We start from the raw sequence: 16,382 nt of genomic DNA, 5'->3' as shown, positions 1-16,382 counted from the left end.
ACGGGGGGAAGAGTGGGGCAACTGTACTAGAAAAACAATAATAATAAATAAAAAAAGAAAAGAAAAAGAAGAATAGTACAGGAAAGGGTGAAGCCAAAGAACCTATAGGCACAACCCATGGACATGAGCTAAGGGGTGGGGGTGGGATTGTTGGAGGGAAGAGGGGTGCTGGGTGGAGGGGAGCAAAGGAAAAAAAAAAAGAAATCAATGCGTGATGCTTAAAAAAAAAGAAAGAAAATGGCACACACTTATGGCAACAATGTATACCAGCAAGAATAAAAAAGAAATCCATACCTTAAAGGAACAGGTTTCAAGTGCCTTTCTGCAGTTTTTTGATAGTTCAAGATAGATTTGCAATAGGAATTAGCTCTAGTTCTTTTATCCTCACCCAAGGACATGTTTTCTCATTGCTTTTTGGAGATAGGGAGGGAGGAAGAGAGAGAGAGAAGCATCGATTCAAGTGAGAAGCATAGATTGGTCACCTCCAACTGCGCCCATACCGGGGATTGGACGTCCCTGGACCAGAACTCGAACTCGCAACCTTTGGGTTATGGGATGGTGCTCCAACTAACTGAGCTACACCGACCAGGGCATAAGCTCTAGTTCTTAAGAACCAATAGTCCTAAGAAATTTAGAAAAAATTTTACCACATAATCTAGTTTATGAAGAAGCCTTATGACTAGAATACTTTTTTAAAAGTATTTTTGAATACCATAAAAACTACTTTGTCCCAACAAGTATCTGACCAATTTATTTCTGCTTCCATAAATCTTTGGGGGTCAGGGGAGGCATTGCACCAGAGGCTGCAAGGTCTGTGAATACCAGCTGTTCGTTTTCCTGCTTGGCTGTAGGGCTTCGCTATTGCTCCTCAAAGAGTGCCCGCAGCTCCCTCCAGCACTACCCACTTCGGTTTACTTCGTACTTGCTAGCATTTGCGTTAATGCCAGGGGAGAAGGACATTCTCTGATTAAGGTCAGCCGGACGCAGGCCCCAGAACCTGGGCTTGAGGGTGTGGCCCTCACTGGTGTTCTTGCCTTTTTTCTGGACGTGAAGCTGGACTTAGCATGTATCCCTGCCCTCCCCAGGGGTCAGGAGCACTTTTATTTTCCCGTTTCCTTTCCCAGCTGCCGTGGGCTTCCACCATGGCCTTCAGGCTATAATTTTTTGCCTTTCTCCTGCAGGTTAATGCTTTGATTTCCTAGCAGAAACAGGGAACATGAATCTGGGCAGCGTTTCATTGGTGGCTGTCATTGTCCTTCCAGGACTCTGGTGGGTTTCCCCCAGTGCCCTCAGGTGGCAGATTTGGTTGCCTTCCACTGAAAAGTAAGGCTTTTTTCCTTCCCCCGTAGGGGAGATGGGGCGGTGTGGAGTCTCAGCAGTGCCTGTGGTTTACTTCCCCCAGCCAGCCCCACGGGGGAACTTCCTCCGAGTTCTTTCCAGTTCCTGGGGGAAAACCTAAGACTTTGAACCTTCCAAAGTCTGCAGGTCCCAGGGATTCCCACTTTCACACCGGACCACACGCAACCCTTGCCAACTCACTGAAAAGGTTTAATCTTCTTACCTGGCTTTGTCCCCGGGGAGCAGACACACAGGTCTAGTTTCTCCCTGCAGTTGCCTGTCTCCAGCTTCTAGGATGGTCGTCTGCCCGGGACCTCAGTTTTCCATGGGTTCAAGAAGAGTTGTTAATTTTCGGTTTCTACAGCTTCTTTCTTTTTTTAAATTCTGTTTTATTGATTATGCTGTTACAGTTCTGAGTTTTCTTCCTTGGCCCCCCTCCCACCCAGCACCCCCACTCCCTCGGGCAGTCCCCACACCGTTGTTCATGTCTTTGGATGTATGTTGCCGCTTTCCATTATCAAACTGAAGAGGATGTAAAGGGCCAGACCTGCGCGGGTCCTAGAAAAAGATATCATATGTGCGATTTACAGTGGGGCCACCCTCTCAGTGTGCCTGTTCCTGCCACACTGTCACCTTTCCCTCCTCTTGCACCTCAAGGTCTCAAAGAAAGGTAGCTCCCAATGATCCACTCTCTGAGGAGGGAACAAGCTTTGCTGTGTGTATAATCTGCAGCCTGGCAAGAGTGGACAGCCGTGGCTCTTAGCCCGATGTAGGGGAGACCCTGAAGGAAAGTGTAGGAAGTTCTTCCAATGGGCAGAGCATAGTCTTTTCATGGTCTTTTTTTTTTTTTTTTTTTTTAATTGAAGGTAAGCTACACTGAGATGAGGATCTGACAGAATTCATAGGCAATAACTTAGGAATTTTATTTATTTATTTTTATTTTTTAAAGATTATTTATTTTTAGAGAGGGGCGGAAGGGAAAAAGAGAGGGAAAGAAACATCTATGTGTTGTTGCCTCTCCCAACTGGGGACCTGACCCACAACCCAGGCATGTGCCCTGACTGGGAATTGAACCAGCAACCCTTTGTTCGCAGGCCGGCACTCAATCCATTGAGCCATACCAGCCAGGGTGACATGAATTTTAGATAGATGTCTAGGGACTTAGAAGGACAAGAACGGAGGATTGGTGTGAGGAAGTTTATAGAAGAGGCACCTGCTAGGACTTTTTGGGATAGGTCTGGAGTGTGAGGATTTTCTCACTCCTGATAATCAGATGGACAAGACGACCCATTGTGCCTATCCGCCAGTTTCCTTCTGCATCCGCCAAAGGATTGCCCTGCGGACTGGTGAACAAGTGGCCAGCCGTGGTGTAGGGAGGCAGCCAAAACAGACACATGTGGTTCGGAATGCGCTTTCCCAGCTGCCACGTTCCATCTGCGCACTACGCACGGCCTTATAGAATGAATGCCTCATTCAGCATCATGACATTCCGCAGAGCATACAGCCTCACCAGGGAATTCACTCTAAGGCAAAATAAGAGCATTAACCTTACAAAACGCACTCTCCTTACTATGAATCCCACATGTGGTTACCTCATATCCAATCACAACAGAAAGCAGGAAAACCTCTTACTAACGGCAGCCCGAAGACTCGGCTCTCTTGGAAATGAAGTCCAGTATCTCACACGCATGGTGTCGGGTGCGAACAGAAGCCGCCCATGCCCAGTGCTGGTGGAAGTGGTGTCCTCACCAGCCGAGCTCAGGGGAAGGGCTCTGGGTGCTGTTTCTGACTTAAGCCTGGTTCTTTACCTATCTCAGGTGCTGTCATTACCCAACATTCTGTTTAAAGCAGGTTTGATACCAAGTTTGAAACTAAGGACCCTGGCTTTTATAGTTGGATAAGTGGGGTTGGAGGAGCAGATTAGAAGCTTCAGTTTTGTTCTCCCCAAAAAGACACGTTTGAGTCTTAATCCCTAGTCCCTGGGGTCATAACAGATTAGGGTGAGCCTGAAATCCAGGGACTGCTGTCCTTATAAGAGCAGAGACACAGACAAGCAGGGAAGAAGGCCATGTGATTTGGAGTCAGAGGTTGGAGTAATGCAGCTACAAGCCAAGGAACACCAAAGATTTCTAACTCGGAAGAAGCAGCAAAGATTCTCCTCTAGTGCCTTCAGAGGAAGTGTGTCCCTGCTGATTTCAGATTTCTGGCCTCCAGAAACATGAGAGAATAACATTCATGTTGTTTCAAGCCACCTGGTTTGTGGTCTGTGTTACAGCAGTGTTGGGGAACTGATACTTCCTTCAAGGTACCCTGTGAAAAGATTCGGGTCTGGGAATGGGATGCTTGGCTGGCTGTTATCTATTGTGGTGATTCAACACAGGTCTCAGTTTGCTAGGCCTAGAGGCCAGGCATGAGTGGGCTGCCCATCTGTTTTGGTCCTAAAGAACACATGATTTCAACCCTGCCCAGGTAGCGTAGTTGGTTAGAGCGTTGTCCCGACATACCAAGGTTGCAGGTTTGATTCCTGGTCAGGACACATGGAAGAATCAACCGATGAATTCATAAGTAAATGGAACAATAAACTGATGCTTCACTCTTTCTCTCCTTTTCTCTCTCTCTCTCTCTCTCAAAACCAATATTTAAAAAAAAAAAAGAATACATGATTGTTAGTCACTGCCCCACATTCCCTTCATTAGAGTATTCTGATTGCCATGCTGGTCCTGCTGCCAGTGGGTATCATACCCACCTTTTGCCCTGGAAATGAAATTCTGCTCCTGCCTCTAGGACCCAGGGAACCTGGTGTCCATCCCCGCCGCGATCAGCAGCGTCTCCTAGCATACCTGGCGAACAGCCACAACAGCTTCTCAGCCTCAAATCCACGACACCATCAATGATAAGGTACACTACTGGTCCATGAACCGCTTAGGGGGAAAAAACCACTGGCAAAGCGTGGTGACCTACAATAAGTAATAATACATGCTCATATCAGAGGCAGGAACAAATGTGCATCTTAGGACGCACGGAATACAGTGTTTCTCAAAGCTTTGGTGGAGGGAGTCATTGGAGCTCTTTGAAGGACCAAAGTTAGAATGTGATAGTCCACTCTTTAATGCTTTTGTCTCTCTAAGACCTGAGATTCTTCCTGTTCTGTATCCCAGGGGATTTCTGACAACTTAACTTTATTTATGTGGATTGTCTTTGAGCCCAGATGTCAGTCAACCAGCTACAGAAACAGAAGTGTTTCTAGGTGCTTGAATCAGCATATTGAACCCAAAATTGGTATGCATACCTATACTGATAAATTCAGCCTGATATAAAATTATGATTACCCCTTCTGATCTAGTACCCTCATCATATTTGCTAGTTTATGCAGATTTTTAAATCCTCACCTGAGGACATGCTTATTGATTTTAGAAGGAGAGGGAGAGAGACAGAGACATCTATCCGTTGCCTCCCCTACGCACTCCAACCTGGGATCAAACCTGCAACCTAGGCATGTGCCCTGACTGGAAATCGAACCCACAACCTTTTGGTGTACAGGACAATGCTCCCACCAACTGAGTCCCCTGGTCAGGGCTAGGCAGATATTTTTTTAGTGTAAGCCTTCTCCTGGGCTACATTCTGTATTTGTCTTTCTGTGGCATACTGGAATCTGACTTTTTATAAGTTTGGGGAAAATGAGGAGTGGTGGAGATGAGGAGACATGGCTTTCTCTGTCAGCGAGCTCAGGTGAGGGTATTAAGAGTTCTCAAGCAAGGTGGTAACTGCGTCATCAGACGGGAACTGTGGTCACCTCTCCCACACCACCATTCCAATTCTCAAGGTCCTGTGTATTTTCACATCAGAGAACTGGGGAGATTATGATAGAAACTAACACGGTAATTTGGCAACTCATAGGATCAAATGTTTAGGTTTGACTCTTGATCTTCTCAGCTTTGCAGCTACAAGCAAGAAGAAATTCCTTTACTCAGCGGTCCCCAACCTTTTTGGCACCAGGGACAGGTTTCATGGAGCACAGTTTTCCCATGGACCGGTGTGGGTAGGGAGCAGACAGGCAGAGGAGCTCAGGCGCCAATGCTAGCCACTGCTCACCTCCTCCTGGCCGCGGACCAGTACTGGTCTTCAGCCTGGGGGTTGGGGACCCCTGCCTTTACTGTACCCTCAGAAAAACCTCTGGTTTGTAGTCTGTGCTTTGACATGAGAATTCAGGAATTAGAATTCATCTCTTTCTTTAAGCCAGTAGTTTTCACTCTAGTGACTTTTGTCTCCCCCAAGGGGACATTTGGCAATAATAGCTGGAGACATTTTTGGTTGTCTCAGCTGGGGAGGGATGGACATGTTACTTGCATCCAGTGGACAGAGACCAAGGATGTTGTTAAACATCCCATAATGCATAAGAAACCTCTCATAACAAAGAAGTATCTAGCCCCAAATGTCTATTTCCGGGGTCGAGAAACCCATTGTAAGCTCTTCACCACAGTGAGAAGTAACCATTCCTTCCCATGTCCCTTAGTGTCCCCAATATTCCATTATTCCCCTCAGCTATCCCCTGTCTTTTGGCAAAAAAGATACTGTGACATGATCATTTATAAGAAGCATCATCATTATTTTTAAAATATTTTATTTTTTATTTTAGAGAGAAGGGAAGGGAGGAAGAGAGAGAGTGAGAAACATTGACATGAGACAAAAACACAGATTGGTTGCCTTAGGTATGTGTCCCAACCAGGGATTGAACCTGCAACCCAGGCATGTGCCCTGACTGGGAATCGAAACAGTGACCTTTAGGTTTGCAGGACGATGCCCAACCAACTGAGCCACCCTGGCTGGGGCAGAAGCACCGTTATTTTATGAACTAGGGAGGCAAAACCACTGTCAAACCATAACGGTACAGTGATTTTTTAACACACGTCCTGGTGTGTGTGCCCTTCACGCTCTTCTGTGGCAGCATCCAGCGCTGCCAGAGCCGCTCCATGGGCACTTTGTCTTAGATAATAAGTGACATTGTGACTGCTTCTCTTAGAGTTATGAATCTAAATACTCGCACAATTCCAACTGCCTTTAGTCCCAATTAGGCCCAATAACCAGCCCTTGAAGTCCTATTCCCTTCAACACTCCTGATAGAAACGTCTGTTTCTCAGTAGCAAAGCGTGCGCGTGGGCACGTGTGTGCACGACATCAGGATATTGCCTAGCTGGCAGAGGAGCTGGGATCACTGCAGACCACACTTGGGGCCGCTATGAATATCACCCGCAGAGGCCAGCACTGTTTACCAATGCCAAGCACGAGGTGCTGCAGCTCTGGCTTTGGACAGTCACTCCAGCATCATCTCCACGGCTGCTTGTACTTGAACGTGATTTCGCTGCTTCTGCCATCCAAGTTCCTCCTTGTCAACTGCCTCTTCACTCACTGGCCTGCATGGAAACATCTCATTCATGGCAGCTGAGCGCATGCTTGTGCTCCAGGCACAAGGGAGGCTGGAATGGCCAATATCTGGCCTGGTCAGCATCTGCCACAGGAGACGAGTCCTGCTGCCATCAGCCTCACTGTGGGGAATTCCCCAGTTATAGAAAAATGATAGCTTCTGATTGGCTGCAAAGAATGGCAGAGGTCCACTATACCCCTTCCTACCACCCTCTCCCCTCTGCTCAAGATGGAAAACCAGGAGTTGCCCTGGATTCTCCTCTTCACTTAGTCCATGAGCCAGGTCGTTGCTTTTGTCTCCAACATAGTCTTGAGTCCATTCTCTTTTCATCTCTTGGGCTAATAAGTTAATATTGACTATTACCCATTTCATTTGTATTACGTACTAGCCTCTTGTCTTCCCACTTCTGCACATTTCCCCTTGCAATCCATGTATATTCTCCAAAGCAGCAAGTGTGTGTTTCTTTGTAAGTTACTAGATAAAACTTATTTACTTTAGTCCTAATCAGTGTGGCTCAGTTGGTTGGGCATTCATTGTCCTGCAAAGCCAAAGTTCGCCGGTTCCAGTTCCAGTCAGGGCACGTGCCTGGGTTGTGGGTTCGGTCCCCGGTTGGGGCATGTATGAGAGGCAACTGATTCATGTTTCTCTCTCACATCGATGTTTCTCTCCCTCTCTTCCTCACTCTCTTCCCCTCTCTATAAAAATAAATAAAATCTTTAAAAAATGAATTCATTAAAAAAAAACCCTTATTTGCCTTAAAGCCTTCAGTGGCTTCTTTTTTTAACTGAGAATAAAGTTAAAATCCTTATTTGCTCTTTAAGGAGGGTGGTCTTCCATCTTAATTTACTTAGGATATGATTTTTTTTAATTGTTCTTTTTTTGTTTGTCTAAAACATTTATTCCTTAAGTTGAACATTACACACAAAATAGATGGTTTAAGATTTTTGAGTGGAAAGGAATTTAGGTCTTAAGAGGTTTTGAGTCTGCTGAGTTTTCTGGGTATCATTTAACTGAGCCTTTGGAGACCCCTGATGGCTGCGGCCAGATGGAAAGGAAGAGCCTTTTCCCACTATTGTTGTTCCATTACAGGTGTCCCAATAGCCTCCCTCCCCTGCCCCCTCCGCTTCCCACAGCCGGTCCCCGCCCTGTTGTCCATGTCTATGGGTCACTTATACCTGTTCCTTGACCAGCCCCTTCCCCTTCTTTCTCCCCGTCTCCCCCTCTCCCCGCCCCTCTGGGCACTGTCAGTCTGTCCCTTGTTTCCTGGGATATGATTTTTAAGAAAGAGAGCCTCCTGTATTCTCAGAAATATGTGGTTGGGACAGTAAGTTCCTGTCACTTTACCCATAAGGCCCTGCATTCCCTGTTCCTCCCCTCCCCTCACTGAGTGCCATTCACACTTGTCTTCTCTTAACTCTTCTCTCTACTTTGGGGCCTTTGAAGGTTCTGTCCCTTCTGCCTGTTACACTTGTCCTCCAATTTCCCAACAGAGGTGTCTCCTTGTTTTCCTTCAAGTCTTAACATAACGGGAACCTCTGAGCTACCTTTCCTTAGTTTTCTGTCTATACAGCCCCCTCCCGTGATCTGAGGTCCAAGGGTTCTGTCTGCTTGTTCAGTCTCTGTGTCTTACTCACTAGAATGGAAGCTTCCTGAGGGGCTGGATTGTATGTTTTAGTCCTCCTTGTACCCCAGGGCCTGAGAGGGAACCTGGTATCTAATGGCTCCCTCAATAAAGAACCTGTTAAATGAATAAGTAGGGGACCTTCGTTTCCTGACCCCTGACAAGGCCGTCCTCCTTTGCAGGTCTCCCCGTGACGCTTCAGTGGCAATTTGTATTGTGTGAGCAGGGGTGTCAGTTTCTCCTTCTGGATGACACATGCCCTGAGAACGGGCATGGCTCTCTGGCCACGATTAGAACAGGACAGCTCAGCAAGCAGGAGTCTGTTGGGTCTTCTGCAGGGTCACCTGCCTGGGGACTGGGGAGCAGGAGGCACAGGGGATCCCGGCAGTCTGGTTTTGTGGTGGCAGAGTGAGCGCCTCAAGGGCCTGGGCAGGGGGCCCACGGGGAGGGCAGGGACTTCACAGTGGGCTCCGCACACAGCAGGACCACTGCGCTCGCCTTTCTCTTGGGCACAGTTTCCCATGACTTTCTCTGCTTCACTCTCAGTCACCCTCTTTGAACTCCAGAGAAATTTGGCCACTTCAAGGGGGTCCTGGGGAAGATCTGGAGAAGGGTGTAGAGAAGAACTTCCAGCTAATACCCTAACTTGATTCTGTGTTGTCTTTAGAAACCAACACCCGGACTACAGTAAAACCTACAGTCACAAACAATCTGAGCAAAGACGCAGCAGTCACATCAGCCTCAGTGCAGCAAAACACAGCAGCAACACCCAGGGGCTCAGGCATCACCACTGCCACTGCAGGTAGCACAGCGGATGTTCAGGGCTCAGGCTCGGCTGCTCCAACAGCATCAGCGAAGCCTACAGCCACAACCAACCCGACTGGAATTAAAGATGTAACTCAAGCTGGAACCCAGAGTAGCCACACTGTCACTACAAGCATCATGACCACTAAGGGAGGAAGTCAGATGACCCTTCAAAGTCAGCCTGGGGTCTCCGCCAACACCACTCCTGCCGTTCCTTCCTTGACCATCCCAGTAGGCACTCCACAAGGGACTTCCGGCTCTGTTGCTCCGGATGCTCCAGGGAGCTCACCCAAGGGACCCGACAAAACGACTGTGCCTGCAAGTCATCCGGGCACCACGATGGGTCACACCATGCCTCAGGGGACAATTAACACACCAAGTAAGTAATGCCTATTATTTTCAAGCCAGGAGAAACGTTTCAGTGCTTAGAATCTATATAGGTGCTCAGCTAGAAGATGGAGATCCATGCCGAGGGTTAAACATTGTTGGATGCACTCCACCTGCATTCCGCCTGGTTCCCATTTCAATTCTGAGCAGAGGCCGGCTGGGCTGTGCAACCTGGTGAGAGGCCAGTGGTGTGCCCTGCCCTGCCCTGTGAGCGCATAAATATAACACTTTGCTTTTACACATACATGATGCACTACACATGCATATAAGATACCTGTAACGCACACATAACTGATGCAAATTTGCACTAACCAGGGCTTCTCCTTACTGTAGGTGACACACCGTGGCGTTTCCTTTTCCATTCCATTCCTCCCCCAACCCCTTTTTAAAGGGCTGGTCTTAACCCAGTAAATTCATTTCGGAACTCACTGGTGGATCATGACCCACGTTAGATCTATTGAGTCAGAAATTCTGCGCGCATACCTGAGAATCTGCCTTTTCAAGATCTCCCTGGGCAATCTGAGTATATACTGAGGTTAACAGACTGCCACTCTGTACAATAAGCAAGGGCTCTGGGTTGGAGAAAGCAGGATTCCAATACTGGCTCTGCCACTTGTTAGCCTGTGACATTAGGCAAACCGTCAGGCTCTCTGATCTGAGCTTCAGTTTCCTTGTTTATAAAATAGGGGTAATTATGGTCCCTTCCTCCTGGAGTTGTCGTGAAGATTAAATAAGGAAGTATGATACCTTCGGAGCACTTTGGATAGTCCCCCCAGGAAGTCAGCACTCCAGTTAATGTTAGCTGCTGCTGCTGGTGCCGTTGTCATTTCTTCAGTCTTGTCCTTACTCTGGCTCATCCAGTCTGACCCATCCTGCAGCGTGTTATAAGAATTGACCACACCTGCCTCATCTTCCTCACAGGCTGCTGACTCCAGCTTGCAGTCTAGGTTTGGGATAAGACCAAAGAACCAGGGAAACTAAGAACAAGAAAGACTGGCCTTTTTTCTTAAAGAAAGGCGCCACTCAGCTTTTCTCACAGCCTTTGCCTTCCCAACTACAGCCCCCGGAGGAGAACCGACTTCCAGCATGATGCCAGCCACGCCTGGGCCCTCTGTCTCGGTCCCCGGGCCCTCTGTCTCGGTCCCCGGGCCCTCTCCCTCCATCGCTGGGACCTCTCCCTCCGTCGCTGGGACCTCTCCCTCCGACACTGTGCTGCCTGCAGCTGCTTCATCAGGACCTGTGACCATGCCACCTGTCAGACCCACAGGTTCCAGCACTCAGTCGGCCCCAGCTTCCCCGCAAGGCTCCAGCGTTCCTCCTCCCACCTCAGCTCTTGAGAATGACAGGGTAATTCCAACAGGGATGGGACGGCAAGTGAGCCCAGACTCGGGTGGAAGGGGCTCTGTCCGAGAAGAGCAATTCTGTTCTTCCCTTCAGCTCAGGGAGTAGTTGTCCGAGGGGCCCTGCTCCTCCTTCCTGGGCTCCAGATTCTGGCTTCGGGAGCCCAACAGCCAAAGTAACATGTCTGGCTCTGAAATCTGGCCCAGCGCGTCCCTGATCGCCAGGAACTCCTCTTACGTCTCACTCACCCAGGGTGGAGGTGGGGAGTCAAAGATGAGGTCCTGTCAGTCTCGGCCTGAACGGTAATCCCAGTGGCTTCTTGCAGATTAAGTGCGAGCCTCCTGAACAGCTGAATGAGACGATGCTCATCCTGAACTTCACAAAAACCAGCCTCTGTGTGAGTACCTCGCTAACCCAAGTCCCACCCTGGTTCTCAACGCGCCCTGCAGTCTGGCAGCAGGGTGGAAGGGAATGGCATGTTCTTCGCAAAGGGGACTGAGAGATGAGTTCACTCTCCCAGCCTCGTTTTGTCCTAGTAGGAAACAGTCCCCTGCCCATCTTAGCGAGGGACTCTCCCCAAGGTTGGGACTTTTCTGAGGGAAGTCCACCCACAGGGCTGCTGCAGGGCTTTCACTGGGTGATGAGTCACATGCTCTGAGGGTCTGGGGACCCCAACCCTCGTTCTTGTTTGCCTCTAGCTCAGGATGACTTTAAGTCTATCTCTGGGCTTTAGAGGCCTCGATTAAAAAGGAGAGTGTTGCCCTGGCCAGTGTGGCTCAGTTGGCTGGAGTGTTGTCCTGTAGACCCGAGGGCCGCGGGTTTGAGTGCCAGTCAGGGCACATGCCTGGCTTGTGGTTTTGGTCCCCGGGCAGGGCGTGTGCAAGAGGCAGCTGATCGATGTTTCTCTCCCTTTTTCTCTTCCTTCCCCGCTCTCTAAAATCAATAAGCATGTCCTCAGGTGAGGATAAAAAATAATTTTTTAAAAGGTGAGGCGTAGTCTGCCTAACTTTCCCTGTTCTTGTCTGGTTTTTGATTTTCTGGTCCATGGCCTCAGTGGAAGAATAGCATGGAGAGACTTCCCCTAACCTGAGAAGTCACAGCTCCTGAGTGTCAGAGCCATTGCCAACAGGTGTGTGTGTGTGTGTGTGTGTGTGTGCATTGGAGTGCAGTTGTCAGCGTCTGTGTGAGTACATTTGCATGAAAGCGAGAGTAGCAGTGTGTGCCTTCAGATGGCCAGTCTGAGATGAAGGGTTTTACCAGGAGATGCCTGAGCTCTGTGAGTGCAGGTGATGGGTGGCTCACTGCTGCCCTCTCTTGGTCAGCGCCTGTTTTTGCCGACACCCCTAGGGGCTGGACGGAACGTTGGTTTCCAAAGGATGGAGAACTTGGTCTTATAGCGCTTGAATGCCACCTGTATTTTCTGCAGTTGTTCCCTTGTGGGTATCCACTTTGCTGGTATTTTCCGAGTGAGCTTTACAAAAGCACACACTTAGAGCAGAGTTTTGAAAGGCAGCAGTGTTCCCCTGAGGTTGGGCTCTTGGACCAGGCAGGAATCGCATGGACATCTCTCCTCAGGCCCTCTTTTTGGCTAAAACTCAGCAGGTTGTATCATTGGGTGTGAGAAGCATTTTTTCCAAGGAAGGTGGAAAGCCTTGGATCCCTACCAGGGGTCAGGCTGGGGAATTAGTAAGCCTAAGGAAATTACAGATGGAACCCCAATAGATGGTGTGTGTGTGAGGGGGGCGGGGGGAATCCTGAAATAAGCCAAGCCAAGAGTCCTTTTCTTCATCTCAGCCCCTTTTTGCAAACTCAGGCCAGGGGAACACCACCAGCCTGGGTACCTCTGGGTGGCACAGTGGTGTTGGGTAAAAGCTGCTGTCGTGTAGCTTCTTCACCCTCACCTCTAAAGCTATGTCAGCCGTGCTTTAGAAATGTAGGAAGCTCCCCGCAAGAGGTCCCCCTGTGCATCTCCAAGACACTCCCACGTTCCCCCAGGCCGTGGCGGCCCTGCCTTTCTTCCTGTCAGCCTGCTTTCGGTTTCAGAGGGTCCGAGCCCAGGGAATGGACGCGTGTTTCAGCTCCGGGTAGCTACCTTGAGCACAGAGCCCTGGCTTCCTCTCCTGAGGTCTCTGAACTGGGCCTGAAGGCCGGAGAGAGGCTCAGAGAGAACTGGTCTTCTCCCATGGGCAGCACAGTGGGGTTTCTGGGCCCCTTCTGGGGAAAGAGGTAATAAAGGGCTTTAGATCGTGATCCTTTAAGAGCTTTGGGGGAGAAAAGGGCTCTACAGTGAAAGGTACTGTGAGCCATAGAAAAGATAAACAGGGTGAGAGGACTGGGGGCGGAGATGTGCGTGGGGCGCGGAGGGCAGGGTCTGGTCCTGGAGAACAGCACATAAGGCCTGGGAACGACCCCAGTGGAAGCTGGGAGGGGAAGGGGTTCATGCTGGGAACAGCCCCACAGGCCTAGGCTGCTGTCAGGATCCCTGAGGGGCTGGTCACCTGTGATCTCCCACAACAGGCAGGGAGCCCTCCGGATGACAAGCTGGTCACACTTCTGTGCCGGGCAGCAAAAGCCAATTTCAACCCCAGTCAAGATCAGTGCCATATCCGGTTGGTACGTGCTCCGGACGCCCAGGCAGTGGCCATCAAAGAGATCACCATCCAGAGTGAGTTGGGGGCAAGGAGGGGTGAGCCCTTCGTGGGGTGGGAAAGGAAGGGGCGGGGGTAACAGGTCAGGAGCCATGGAGATGGGTCGGTGCTCGTACTTGCTCAGTTTCCTAAGAATTGTCAAGCCATTCCCCCTCCCAGGGCCACCCCCGAGTGTCACCACTCAGAGGGCAGAGACATAGCATGTCCTCCTGTTGGGGCCCAGTCTTTCCCTCACCGGATCGCTCTGAGCTAGACCACTGAAGCAGCATCTCTCCCTCCTTCCCCACAGCAAAGCTCCTTCCCAAGGACTTATATGAATCGCTGAAAGACAAATGGGACGACCTCAAGCGGGTAAGTCGGCTCCTCCCGTGTGCTGGGACAGATTGTCAGGATCCTGCCCCTCTCATGGTAGAAGAACCTCTAATTTGCCAGCACCTAGAAGACAGGAGGACAAGGGAGGGGACAGCAGGGCAGTGTCGCAGGCCCCATCAAACCCCAAGCAGAAGAGCTCGTGAATAAACTGGAGCTCAGAGAGAGAGTGGCCAGAACCTGGTTCCTGGCACGTACCCCTCTCTTTGCTGGCCAGGAGGGAGTCAGTAACATGCAGCTGGGGAAGCAGGGACCCCCAGAAGAGCCTGACGACCGGTTCAGCATGCCCCTCATCATCACCATCGTCTGCATGGCGTCCTTCCTGCTCCTCGTCGCTGCCCTCTATGGCTGCTGCCACCAGCGTCTCTCTCACAGGAAGGACCAGGTGAGGCTCACCTTCTGGCCAGGGCAGCAGTCCAACCTGCCAGGTGACTGTCACCGCACTGTTCCCATATTAGAGGGAAGTGGGCGGGCCGCGGACGCAAGCAGACATCAGCCCTTCAAGGAAACGAACACCGGCATGGTGGGAGGGAAGAGCGTGGGCCTCGGGGGCCATGAAGACTTGGTTTAAGCCCTAGCTCTGCCTCCCTGGTCTGTGTGACCTTGAGCAAGTCATATAATCTCTGAGCGTCAGGTTCCTCATCTGCATACTGGGGAGAAGACCCACCTTGCAAGCAGCCCTGAGGAGTCACTGACGTCAGGGGCGTGGGCACGCCTGTCTAGCCTGAGTTCTTTCACCCGCCTTCCCAGAGTTCTCATCATGACACGCCCACCCGGGGTTCCCCACCCTGGCTGTGCACTGCGGGGAGCTTTAAAAAATCCCCATGCCTAGCATCCCCACAGTGCAATTGAAACAGAGTCTCCGCCAGTGTATTCGTTAATAGCTTCTCAGGTGACTTGACTGTGCACCCAGGTTGTATCTCAGGTAAAGACGGAGAGAAAGCACTGTCTCCAGGTGGCCCCTGTCTGTGGCAGAGGTGGCTGTCAGGGCTGCTGTACCTGTCTTGCTCGGGCTTAGAGAGGTCCTCAGCCACCTGCCTGAAGACAGTGTTCTTACCATCCTTCCCAGTTCAGTACAGTGGGGTGAGGCCGTTGCCTGGAGAGTGAGGTTGGTGGAGAACAAAGCCCTTTTACGCTAACTCCATGGCTTTGCCACCAGGGTGAAGTTAGGTGAAGGGAGCTGGGAATTTTAGGAAATCCTCATCTCCAACCAGTCCTGAGGATGGCCTCCAAGAGCACTTATTGCTCATATTAGCCACATTGGGGCTCCTGGATTATAGGGGTACACGTGTCCCATTAAGGCTAACAGTCCTCACAGATTATCCTTTCTTCTGGGCTCATCTTCCCCACTCCAGCAACGACTCACAGAGGAGCTGCAGACAGTGGAGAATGGCTACCATGACAACCCAACTCTAGAAGTGATGGAGACCTCATCAGAGATGCAGGAGAAAAAGGTGGTCAACCTAAATGGGGAGCTGGGGGACAGCTGGATCGTCCCTCTGGACAACCTGATGAAGGATGACCTGGATGAGGAGGAAGACACCCACCTCTAATAGGTCTGCTGGTGGCCGCGGACGATGCCACAGAGCTCCAGACCGAACCACCTCAAGTGCCAATTGGACCAGGGAGGAAAGTCCTCCCCATCTGAGGGAAAGACTGGGGTGGGGGTGGGGGGTGATCAGACTCAGAGGGACCTGCCTCCCAGTCCCACAGGGCCTTAATTTTTCCCTTTTCAAGCTGAACAAATCACACTGTCTAGATTCCTCCTGTAAAATAACCCACTAGTGCCTGAGCTCAGTGCTGCTGAAGATGAGAGGAAGAGAAATAAAAGAGCCATAGGAGGGACTTCAGAGATCATCTAGTAGAATCCCTTCATTTCACAGATGAGATGACCGAGGCCTAAGAAAGGCAGATAGGGTCAAGATCACACAGCCTCTTGGTGACAAGAGTGAAAGCAAAGATTCCTCCTTCCGTCCAGTGCTCATTGCCACCTTGCCACACTGCTCTGGTCACTTGCGCCCTCCCTCCGGAGCTGCCCTGGGCAGGGGTGAAGCTGCCAAGTCTGTGGATGGGATAGAAGGGGCAGCAGGGCCAGGTCCTGCCTCAGCGGGATCTGATTACTTGAAAGTGTAGGGCCCAAGTTCAGTCTCCTACCCCAGCCTCGTCTGTCAGTGTTCCCGTCGTCCCCTTTGCTCTTCCCTCTTCCTTCACTCAATTTTTAGTCCCACTCTGTCTCAGAGCCCTGGAACTAACACGAGTCGTTCATGGCCTTGGACCCTTTGTTCTGATTTCTGGTTTCATGGCATTTGCTTAGTGAGATTGGGACATAATCCACACGACTCCCAGTGGGAACAAGGTCTGCTTAGGGATCTACGTACAAGTGAACAGCAGGGGGCGCCCTTCCTCCCAGGATGGGTCCCGGCCCATCACCAGAGGCGCTCCTCAAAGAGGC

The 16,382-nt window shown here is 50.4% G+C and overlaps 1 protein-coding gene across 1 annotated transcript; it reads left to right on the top strand.

Moving 5' to 3' along the window:
- Nucleotides 1-8,653: 8,653 nt before the first annotated feature.
- On the top strand, nt 8,654-15,756 carry PODXL (podocalyxin like). The gene is made up of 8 exons (XM_090286903.1): nt 8,654-8,789; nt 9,049-9,564; nt 10,633-10,919; nt 11,239-11,310; nt 13,431-13,578; nt 13,851-13,912; nt 14,148-14,315; nt 15,286-15,756. The coding sequence occupies exons 1-8, from the start codon at nt 8,654-8,656 to the stop codon at nt 15,481-15,483; spliced, it is 1,587 nt and encodes a 528-aa protein (XP_090143029.1). The 3' UTR covers nt 15,484-15,756.
- Nucleotides 15,757-16,382: the final 626 nt, after the last annotated feature.

Source organism: Furipterus horrens, unplaced genomic scaffold, assembly GCF_987537825.1.
Source record: "Furipterus horrens unplaced genomic scaffold, mFurHor1.1.pri manual_scaffold_9, whole genome shotgun sequence".
In the NCBI taxonomy this organism is placed as follows: domain Eukaryota; kingdom Metazoa; phylum Chordata; class Mammalia; order Chiroptera; family Furipteridae; genus Furipterus; species Furipterus horrens.
This window is presented reverse-complemented; position numbering and strand designations above follow the sequence as displayed.

What these genes read in the sequence shown, in the direction of transcription:
- PODXL (XM_090286903.1), top strand. Translation starts at nt 8,654, where the DNA reads ATGGCTCTCTGGCCACGATTAGAACAGGACAGCTCAGCAAGCAGGAGT. An exon ending in CAGCTCTTGAGAATGACAGG is followed by an intron (nt 10,920 to 11,238) that starts GTAATTCCAACA and finishes GGCTTCTTGCAG; the next exon opens with ATTAAGTGCGAGCCTCCTGA. An exon ending in TCACAAAAACCAGCCTCTGT is followed by an intron (nt 11,311 to 13,430) that starts GTGAGTACCTCG and finishes CTCCCACAACAG; the next exon opens with GCAGGGAGCCCTCCGGATGA.